The 11624-nt window shown below is 42.0% G+C and overlaps 1 protein-coding gene across 1 annotated transcript; it reads right to left on the reverse strand.

Moving 5' to 3' along the window:
- BIRC2 (baculoviral IAP repeat containing 2) lies at nucleotides 1–10568 on the reverse strand. The gene is made up of 9 exons (XM_040583612.1): nucleotides 10386–10568; nucleotides 6693–8808; nucleotides 6482–6581; nucleotides 5223–5301; nucleotides 4624–4672; nucleotides 3324–3566; nucleotides 1846–2100; nucleotides 1623–1664; nucleotides 1–775 (listed from the first exon to the last, which is right to left on the reverse strand). Exons 2-9 carry the CDS (start codon nucleotides 7564–7566, stop codon nucleotides 582–584), a joined length of 1836 nt encoding a protein of 611 aa, XP_040439546.1. The 5' UTR covers nucleotides 7567–8808; nucleotides 10386–10568; the 3' UTR covers nucleotides 1–581.
- Between the last annotated feature and the right edge of the window lie 1056 nt (nucleotides 10569–11624).

Below are 11624 nucleotides of genomic sequence, written 5' to 3' on the forward strand. Positions count from 1 at the left end.
TCACTGGAGAAGTAGAAATATTTTAATTCAATCTTCATATAAACTATTATTAATATATAGTACACAAGTATGTAGACATGAACAAAACTTAACAAGAAGTCCTGCTGTCCCTGCAAGTTTGCCTCTTTCCTCCTCAAGTCCACAAAAAAGCCAAGCCAGAACTAAAACAGTAACTGAAGTTAATTAATATCAATTATTAATAAACAGCAATCAATGTATTTCCTCACATCCTCAAGGAGGAAACTCATGAGAAGAGTTATGCCAAGCTTCATTTCAGGAATTCAACCAGGAAGTTTTTCTATTCAAAGTGACACAAGGGCATACTAGTGAAACTGCTTTCCTTAGAAAGGAAAGCTACAAAAACTTCACCTTAGTATTGAGTTAGTTTTACAAACAGAAATAGTCTTTGGCAAGGAAAAGCTAGTATACTCATAACAATTATACAGTTTACTATTACACAATGTTGTTAGGTAGTTGATTAATCATCTTCTGGACCACAATTTTCCATTCTTAAGACACTGCTGCCTTAAGCTTCAGCAGTTGGAGGATGACAGGCACAAAGATTTTGCAAGTTCCCCTCTTCATGAAAGAAAAGTACGAACTGTACCCTTTATTGTCCCCCTGCAAATAGGGCATTTTCTAAGGGATGGTGCACATTCTTTGCATACCACTAAGTGACCACATGGAATAAAAACAATAGAAACTTCTTTGTCCATGCAAACTTTACATGTTCTTTCCTCTTGCAGCCTTCTTAATTGCTCTTCCATAGGTAAACCTGAAAAAAATTTTAAAACTTTTTAAGACAACCAAATATAATTCTATTTAAAATACAGTCATGTTCTATTTCACCCTTTATTTCCCTATCTGCATTCACTAAAACCAGATGGCAGTGAGAAAATAGATACATTTTCCAGAGCTCAGAAAATGGCATGCAAGGAACTAGCCTGTAGTTTCCACTTCTGTGAGACAACACAAACAGCTTAGGGATTGGAAGCCAACTGTAGCTCAAGACCAACCAATGTTTACATTTTAGCAAATGCTCTACTTTTCTGGCTTGGATATTAGAAGTGCAGAGCACACAGCCCAGCTGGTGGAAGCGAGCAATATTCAAGCTTGTATACTTTTCTGCAGTCTATTAACATATTAAATTACAGGACTAAGAACCAGAGCAAACTCAATCCCATGTCTGACAATTCTTTATCTACCCAGCTGTTGGTCAAGCTAGACCGCAAGACACCTATAACCTACTCTGGAAAAGCAGAGATTACAATACCTGCTGTGATATGCTAACCTACTATTCATTGTGCAATCTTTACCAAATGCCTGAATGAGAGCTTGTACCAGGATCAAGTCCAGCATGTGCTTGAATTGTCAAGCTCCAGAAAGCTCTACCTCCCATGGTACAACAGCATGTGTAAGGCACGGAATGACACAGCTTACAGCAGACAGACTTGCAAGCAAGTCCATGCATGCACTTAACTTTTTCAAGTAAATGCATCTCACCAAAGCACTGTTGGGGAAAGGGTAATGCATAAAACTTATTTCTTAACCAAAGTAATTTTCTTTTTTATGATGTTATCAGCTATTTGTCCTTTGAAGTAAGAAGGCAGAGTTTAAGGTACCTGAAACATCTTCTGTGGGAACATACTTCATGTTCTTCTCCACTAAAATAAGACGGGAAAAAAAAAACCAAAACAACTAGTCATTTGGCTAATCTATATTCAAATGGTATTCCCCCCCTTTTTTTTTTTCCTTTAGGTTCTTATGACAGCACTGGTTAGAATTCTATAAGCTTACATCCTTTAAAAATAATAATAATTAAAAAAAAAAAAAGGACAGACATACCAAATAAATCTTTGTACAGCACTGGGTCACAATCTCGTAGACAATTTTTGAATATGCTGGCTGCTTCATTTCCTTTCACTAAAACTGTATCTATCAGTTCCCTTGCTTGCAGTGGTGTCTGAGTCTTTTGCTTAATAACATCATGCTCAAGTTCCGTTATCACTTTAGCTGATAGTAAACTCCCAAGGATTGGAAGCACACATGTTAAACGTTGGAATAAAGCCATACGATTCTTTCGGATTAAGGACAAATCATCTGGAATGCAAAGGGGATCAGACATTTGTTAAGAATACACTCCTCCAAGCTGCATTTCTGCTTAGCAATAACTGATACATTATTTAATCTCTACTTGAAATGTTCGCTTACCACACACCATTAAGAAAGACCTCAGTAAGTTTTAATGGTATTCACATGAAGAACAGACTGAAGAAAACCACATACAAGCAGCTTCTGAGCTGAAGCATTTCCACCAACAAAACTTCCTGCTTCCATCTCTAGGTTAAATTATCTGAGGGGGATCTTGTCTAACTTCACACTAGCAAAATTTACATTCTCTGCACAGCTGCAAAGAAAAAAACCCACCACCTCTGCACAACACCAATGCTAACTCGCTGACAACCAACGGGTTAATTTAGTCAGCGGCAGATAAAATAAAGTCTGAGATGCAGACAGAGTAAGTTTTTCTAAGAGGTGTCCAACAGAATTATGTGCAAGAAAACCAGAAGTACAGCACAACCAGACTCTGGCTGTTAGGTTATTTAAAAAAAACAATCTCAACAGCAAAAAAAAAAAAATTCAGTTAAGATTTAATGGTTGAATATATCCATGCTTTTTTGATAGAATGTGCACTACTGCAAGAAGCAATCTTAATTCAATTTATAATTGTGATATTTTATTACAACTTCACAGACTCAAAAATAGTAGGATTTTTTTTTTGCTTCCAAAATTATATAGTATTAAAACAAAAGGAAACGTTAAAGACATATCAAATAAACACTGTTAAATATCTGATATACCTGGTTGAGTCAGACACAGAAAAAAAGACCTTTGGCCACCTTACAGAATCCAAATTTGCAGAAGATTATAGCCTCTTCTAGAAAGTGGATATGGTAGCTCATTGCTTCAAGTAGCTTAAAGAACGGGCAAATTTGAAGAAAAAAATTAGTAGGGTGTGCCAAGTAAAGTATTTTGGTTCTACTTATTTTATTAACAGCAATAAAAAGGCACGCTTTTTTAAAAAAAAAAAAAAAAAAAGGCTTTGTTCCTGTGGAGAAAATCAGGTGATTCTGAACCCTAGGCAGCTGTGTGAACCATCATCCTGAATGGGAACAAAACATTTCCCAGACTGCTAGTTCCATACAGATGCCCTGACAATGCTTTTACAGAAGCTGATCATAACAGCAATTAAACTGAATCACTTCATGCATACGTAATACAAACCACTTCCGCTTTTACTTTTATTCATGCCTTTTCCGTACCTGATGCCACTTCTTCAAATTGTTTCTCTTTCTCTTCTTCTCTCTTTTCATCTTCAGCAGTGAGCAGATCAGACACAAGGTCATTAACAGTCTTGTAGTTTTCTCCAGTGGCCAAGATTTTACTTTGCACTGTTTGCTTTATTAGCCTTCTACGGAATCCCATCTCCAAGGCAGCTTTAACCACAGGCGTGTTCATCATGATTGCATCTTCTGAATGACACTCTCCAGGTTCAAAATGAATAACTAATCAAAGAGTAAAAATCAACGTATGTAATATAACAAATAAAATACCTATAACAACCCAGAAGTCTGACTCACCAACATGACCTACACATACATGCATATACACATGAATACCTAGCATTAAAAGGTTTCAATGGTTTAATAGATTTTTTTTAATTAGTTAGTTTTAAAAATGGAGGACAGTTACTTAAGATTCAATTGTACTGAATCCATGAGGAACTCCAGCCCATGTCAGGCTTTCAGTAAAATGTAGGATAATCCAGAGACACCACAGAGAGAGAATACCATTGTGTTTCAGCAGCTTTTTTTATACTAAGTCATTTCTAACTTCAGCCTTGAAAAAAAGTCTTGGAGGAAGAATCAAAATTCAGGTTTATAGTACAAACAATTGCTCTATTGCAGCTCTTAATCAGTATTTTCCATTCAGCTTACTAAACACCAGACACAGAATTCTGACTCATTGTCCTCAACCAGCAGTGACTATGATAGCATAAGCCACTCACCCTCTTGGAGGAGTTTTTTTCCACCATAACTAGAGTCCAGCTCAAAAAGACTTCACTTTATCGGCTCATCCTACCCTCTCCTTAACCACTGCTGTTCCAAGTCAGAGCATTTACCTAGCTATGTGCCTAAAAATGGAGTTGCATAACTGCACAGTCATGACACCCCACCCTCTAGCAACTGTTCCACCAAGTTCAATACTGTGCGTCAATCTAACAAATATCAAACCAACTTGTTTTGTTTAACTCAACCATGAAACTAAAAACTACAAATCCAGCAAATGCCAAGCATTCAAATCAAAAACCTTAAAATGAACTGCTAATAGGAAAATAATGAAAATGAAAGACAAGATCTCTTAAAGGTACTTCCCTGAAGTTTATCCATATAGTATCAAAGCTACCTAGCTTTTATCATTAGTTAGAAAATGTTAGATAGTTAGATAGTATTGTTGTTTCCAAGAAAATTTAAGAATTGTTAAGCTGGTTAGCTTTGAATAGCTAATCATTAAGATTGCAAAATGCTGAGGAAGTTTAAAAACATGCTTTTATATACATACTTGGGGGATCAATGTTTTCATCTACAGGCGTATCAGAGGTTGACAAGAGCTGTGGAACACAACAGAACTACATTAGTATCAAAGTATTGCTTTTCCTCTAACATACCTTTCTAATACATTCTTCCCTCATCAACCATCTGAACAGGACCTGGGAAGTATTTTACATGCAGTTACACAAGTCTACAAATTTGTGCAGCTATGTCATTAGTTAGTGATGACCAATTCCATGACGAGAAGTTCGGCTTACTCTTTCTGTAAGAGTTATGGATAGAAATATTTCAGGCTGTTCATCACTGATTTCTGAAACAACACGTACTGATCTGCATTACTCACTGAAACTTACATAATGAGAATTTCCTTCTCCTGACAGGAAGGAGCTCACTGCCTCACAACACTTTCCACAAGTAATCCGTACAGGTTAAACTCTACTAATCCAAGTCCCCATGGTTCAGCACCAGTTTCATTTTTGTGCTCGTGAAGAGCATTTATCATCTTAGAAACCTAGTAGAAATATATGCAGAAGGATGGACCAAATTCCCAAAGGGAACACAGTGCTCTTCAACAGGGGAAAATCAAAGTTACACAACAGTAAAGTTTACCTGTTCCAGAAGATGGGGAAACCTGGCCTGAATTTGACTTACAAACTCTCCTCCTTTTACACGAAGCAGATACTCACACCTGAAACATTGACAGAAGTGTACCAAATTATACTTTCTACTTGCCAAAGAAAAAGATACAGAAGAATGAAACAGTTTACTATAACATAGTGTAACTTAAATGTTGCTCAGAAGGCAAAGAGTTCTCATAAGTGGAAGCTCAATGCAGTCTTGTGTCTGATGACTTTGATAAAGCGTCTCCATGATGTTCATCAGTCAGTAGGCTTACGTATATAAATGCAGCAGCTTTACATTCTGCTATCACCCCTAATCAAAATGGCAGTCATGAGAAATGATACCGTTAGCATCACTGCAAGTGCAGTGATAAACCGTTTCCATCTCACCATTCTTATCTCCCCCTCAAATCATTCAAAAGAAGTTAAAATTTAACACCACGATCAAAGCCAGATCTGCTTCAGTAACTCAGAGTTATCTCTCTAAAATACATCTACTGACAGGGACACCACAGAAGGAAACAAACATGTCATTTGACTCTTATGTACATCATGTAGTCCAACAGTAGCTGGTAAATTGCCCATGACAGACTACCTGGACATCTGTGATGTGAAGAATTATTGTTAGCTTTCCTGAAATAAAGTGCAGCTCTTTCTGTCATTAATGTAGGCAGAGATTTCCACAGGCACAGATAGGAATTAGGTATGCAATTCCCATTTAATTAAGGGTGACATGAAAAAAAAGTTATTTCTGGCATTTTTCCAAGAGGGACACAGTGCACAGCCACTGAAAGCTTCTTCACAAGCCTTTCTACATCTAACAAACAAACTGCATGAACTCTAAAACTGGTTCAAGAGCATTCAGCATGGGCACAAAACTAGACTGAGGGAGTCAAATGTTCCTTTACTTTCTCAGCAGCTTTTCTCTCCTCAGTCTGCTTTCTAACTGCTTCTCTTAGATAAATATGCTCATAAACAACGTAGCCTCACTTGCTAATCATGATTTCGGGATGCACGCAGCTTTTAATTATGAAGCGGAAAGCATTAAATATCATGCTTAATGAAGAAGCATTTTAATCAAGGCCACCTTAGTACTTCAGAGATTTTCAATAGAGGTACATGAAATACATACAAATGAATGAATTTGTATATCATATGGTAAAGTTAAATAGAAGTACAGTACTTAGCTACCAAAATTAGAAGTATTTAAGGATGTGAACAAATTATAAAAAAGATTTTGCAGATTACCTTGGAAACCACTTTGCATGCTCAACCCATGGATCATCTCCAGATTCCCAGCACCTTAACCCACCATCACAGCAAAAACACTTGACATCATCATTGCGGCCTTTAAAAAAAATACAGGGCAAAATAATCTAGCAAACATTTGCACAATTTTAGTAGTAAATGCTGACATAGCAATATGAACAAAACCAGAGATTCAATCAGTTTTTCTTACCTACATAGTAAAAGCCAGCATCTGCAAGCTGTTCAGGCTGAACTGGAATTCTAGCTGGCCAGTTTATGAATGTTTTAACACGTGCTTCATGCGTTTGCATGCTCACGTTTGAAACATTGAAACTTGGCTGGTCTCGGGTAAGGTTTTCCACAAAAGGGCAGTCAGGAAAGTGTCTCCGATGCTCTGACATTGCATTATCTTTTGGTTCCCAGTTACTCAGCTGACCACCACAGGTGAAACAGGCAACTTTGTCTGCTGTCCCCAAGTAATACAGTCCAGCCTTTGCCAGATCAGAGGGCGAGAGAAAAGTCAGTGGCCATGAGTGAAAAGTGCATAGTCTAGCATCTTCTGTACTCATAGAAGGATTGTGAAGTTTAGGTCTCAAGAATGAAAGGTCTTCAACTGCCCTCGTAGTTATTGGGTCTTGAGGAAAACTGGAAAAAGATCCACTGAAATATCCAACTTGTTCTAAATTTGGAGAAAGTGTTATGGAATGTAGAGATGGTGACAGACTGCTTGTGACCAGAGGTGAAAAGGCAGAACGAGAAGACAGTCCAAGGTTGTTAACTGAAAGCATGTTTTGAACAAAACTGCAGCTAGGATACAGCTGCTTATGTTTTTCCATAGCATTATCTCCTGGTTGCCAGTTGTCCAATGTTAAGCCACAACTGAAGCACTTAACTTTATCTTGCACACCAGTGTAATAAAACCCAGCCCGGGCAAGACTCCGTTCTGACACTGGCACGTTAACAGGGAAAGTAGAAAACGTTGACATTCTGTAGAGTTCACAGGATAGATCGTACTTCAGTTCACCGCACAAAGCACTCTGCTTCGTGATGCTAGCCAAGAAAGGGCTATTTTCCATTATGTTCATAATGGACTATTTTTGGAAGAATGGGACAAGTCTTCCTCTGGGAGGTAGTTGTGTGCATTAAAGGCAATTTGGAATAACCCCTGCCTGTACAAAAGCAAGAACCTGAAAATTAAATACTTCAGTGTGCAACTTTGAACGCATATGTGAATACAATTAGCTTCATGATTGAACAGCCTTTAAATATTTGGGAAGTTCATGTACTTCAGTTTCCGCAGCTGCTTTCAGTGTAAAAGCTGCCTCATCCCACTTTGACAGTTGACGAAAGCATGGCAAAAAGGACCTTCCCTTGAATCATACAGGCATCACATGCTTTCCTGGTACAGTGTATCTGGGGGCACAGTATTAATTTGTCAGGCTAGTTGAGGGGGGATCCAGAGGGGGAAAAAAACCTCAAATAGGTTTATCAAAATCCTTCGTTAATAAAGAAACTAAAACATGGGGCAACTAAAAAAAAAGTCATTTCTAACCAGAACATATGTTAAGTAATTTAAGAACTATTTCACCCTAGACAGCTGATAAATATGCAGCTTATACTCAGGTTAAGATTTTAGTTTGTAAACCTCATTAAGAGGCTGAAAATAACGGTTTATCAGCTCCAAAAGGCATACCAAAAAAAGCACCTCTGAACTGACATTACGGAACTGATCTGCTGTATTCGCTACTACTAGATGTCCAAAAAACTCAGCTCACCTTCTGCATATTGTTGGAATAAAGAAGTTGATGTAAATATTGTTGTTGTAAAGTTAATTTATATTCAACTTCACATATATTGACTATACAGCTATGAGAAAAATAAATCCTATACACTGCCACTGACAGGGTGAGCTGTCTTAATTAACAAGCCTGGAATAGCCCCAGGCTTTTCTGTCTATAACATTGTCAGCACAGACTTAACAGGGAATTTCAGTTTTAACCTGGTGCCTTGGTTACCAGTATAGAGTTAACAAATTTAACATAAATGAATTGCCTTGTGTCGGGACATTCTAATACTTTATACTGTTGAATTAAGTTTTTCCTGTGTGCCATCTTTATGGCATACAGAAGCAAACAGAATCCTCAAATTAAAAAAAAAAAAAAATTTTAAGCCTTAGTTTCTTTATTTGTGCACAGAACTACCTCCCAGAGTTAAGACTGAAGTCCCTCTAAAGTGCCTACGCCTCCATATTGATACTGACTGTTCACAAGAAGAAATTGTAAGTATCTATAGTTTCAATCACTTAATTCTTTTGAGTGGAACAAAACCTGTAAGAAAGAGAGGAATGTTTCAAAATACACAAAATGATGTGCATGTAATGTCTATACAAACAGAAACTACACAAACTGAAACACTAAAATCTCAGTGTAAGCTCTTTTGTAATGTTAGCTAGGAGGTTTAAGGGAGTCACTTTTACATAACGTCCTACTGAAGGGATTTACACACTTCATTTCCTTGTTACTGATACATATGCAAAACTGTTTAATCTACAGGCAGAACTTCTTTGGCTGATAGATGAATCTGACAGCTTGTGATCAACTAAATAACTAAACTAAAGGCAAGATCTTGTAATAAAGAAATTGCATCCATTTAAATCAGTTTAAGCTTTCAGATTCTCAAACAATGAAGATCCAGTTTTCTTACATTGACTTAATTTAAGAGTACTGCAATTTCTTATTTAGGTAAATCCAATGATACTTGAAACATAGGGCATCAGCACAACTGAAATTCAAACGAATTCACATAACAGCAAAAAGTTAAAAACTTTCAAATATGTAACTTTACATTTATTCATATATAGCAGTCAGGTCCTAAAAAAGAACCACATATACTTGTCATGATGACACAGCCGTCGAAAAATCACCTACTGGAAACCAGCAGAGCATTTCCTACACAACTCAACAGCTCTTAGCAGGTTCGTTCTTAATATGGTCATGCCACTACTACTAGTAGTTTCTTAATCACTGAGGACACAAGTTACAAATACCTTACCCCAATGCACTCCTCTAACTCAGACGGTGGGACTAAGCGAACACCACACACAATGCTAGCCCAAGTTAAGCCAGTTTCCGTACTGCAGTAAGTCTGACACCTCACAGTAAATGCCAGAAATACCAGAACAAACTAGACCTTAGTAACCCTACAACATTTATGATCACTTAAACCCAAAATCCTGAGGTCATTTTCTGCTGAACACTCTTCTCCTAACGTTATCCTCCACCTCAGCCCCACGTACCCTCGACTTCCAAAGACACCCAACTGCTCTGGTGGTTTGTTTTTTTCTTCTGTTACCTTGCAGCAACGCTCAGGGGTTACTTAAGCACAGAGCTGCAACGTCTGAAGTACAGCAACCTCAAAACTCAATTTAATATTCCTCCACTCTTACGTTACAAACGAGGCAAAGCAAGTCTGCCTTCCGAGCACCCCTCACTAAGTTTACACATCTTGAGCACCGAAACCCACCCGGCGGGGTTCGTGCTCCGCCGCCCCCGCCACCCTCCCCGGCATGGCGGAGCCTGGCCCGCCGCCCCTCCGCCTCACGCCCCCGCCGCGACCGGCTGGGAGCCCCCAGCGGCCACCCGGCAGGGCTACCCCTGAGACCCCGGCCTGGGGCGGAGCAGGCCCCTCAGCCCGCCCCAGCCCTCCCCCCGCCGCCGGCCGAGCCCAGCGGCCGCCGGCCAGCGCCGCAAAGCCGGTGACAGGCGCAGCCGCCCCGACGCGACGCGACACGACACGACACGACGTGCCCGCGCCCCCGCCCGCCGCCCCCTCAGCCGGGCGCAGAGGCCCGACGCGGTCGCGACGCAGCACCAGGCCACAGCCCGGCGCGCACCCCCATACTCACGGACTGGGGTCGCACCCCGGCAGCGGGCGGGCCGGCTCCGCGCCCCAGCCTATATACAAACGGTGTGTGGCGAGGGCGCGGGGGGGGAGCGGCGCCCCCGGCCGGCACCGCCCCTGCCCAGGAAACTCCGAGTGGAGGCGCCGAGCCGGGAAAGCCCCGGCGGCCGCCGGGCGCATGCGCTGCCTGACGGGGCTGGCGGTGCCTCCCCCAGCCCGTCTCTCCCTGCCCGCCGCGTCCGTGACGAGCGCCGTCGTGTGGCGGCCGCCGGCGGGAGGAGCGCGCCCCTGGGCTGTCCGCGCCCCTCGGCGCCGGGGGCTCCGGCCGGGCGGCTTCTCCGTTCGGCCTCGCCGCCCTGCCGCTTGTTCGGGTGGCTGCGCTGCGGGGGAAGGAAGGCCGCGGCCCCGCCGGCGTCAGCCGGGACGTTAGGTACTTTCCTGGCAGCCGGGGAAACCCGCCGGGGCAACGTGCTTCCCCGCGGCCCGACCCGGCCCGGCGTGGTCCAGGGCGGGGATTTCCAGCCCCGGCGCCGTGCGGGGCGGTGGGCGGCCTGTGACCCCCCGCCGCTGGGAAGGGCCGGGCCCGGCCCGGAGGGGCAGCGCCTCGGGCAGCGGCCCAGCCCCGCCGCCGTGCCCGCGGGGCCGCGCACTAGCCCCGGCGGCTGCCTTGGGCTCCGGCTCACGCTCGGCTGCAGGCACGGCCCGCTCCGGCCGCCGGGGTTTGCGGCACCCCCCGCGGATTGACGTTTGCTCCTTGACAGCAGGGTAAAACGCTGTTGCATGGCCCCACTTGCTCATACAGGCAGCTCTGCAGACTTCAAAGAGGGGAAACATGACCGGTGAAGGCCTTCAGTCATTGGAAGCCACAGGGGAAGAACATGAGGAAGACAAAAAGAGAATATAAATTTCCACTGGAAGAGTTCAAGGCAGTATCTCTGCATATAGAAAGCTGAAAAACTTCCACAGCGGGTACCAGAACACTGACCAACACTCAAAATCTCCTAGCGTAGTCGTGGTCTGGGCATTTCCTATAAAGAAACAGCAGATATGAGATCCAAAAAAGCCCCGTTTTGTGATGACAGAACAGCAGTAGGTTGTTTGCACAACTGAGAACTGAAGAGTAAGAATAAAGGAAGCATAACTGAGCAGAGCCTTATGACACTAGTGGGTAATTTTCTGTAACAGCATTCCAGTAAGATGAATTTGCCAGACTCATTCATACCTTTTCTAAAACTTTTTCAAA

This window comes from Falco naumanni, chromosome 2 (genome assembly GCF_017639655.2).
Source record: "Falco naumanni isolate bFalNau1 chromosome 2, bFalNau1.pat, whole genome shotgun sequence".
NCBI lineage: Eukaryota > Metazoa > Chordata > Aves > Falconiformes > Falconidae > Falco > Falco naumanni.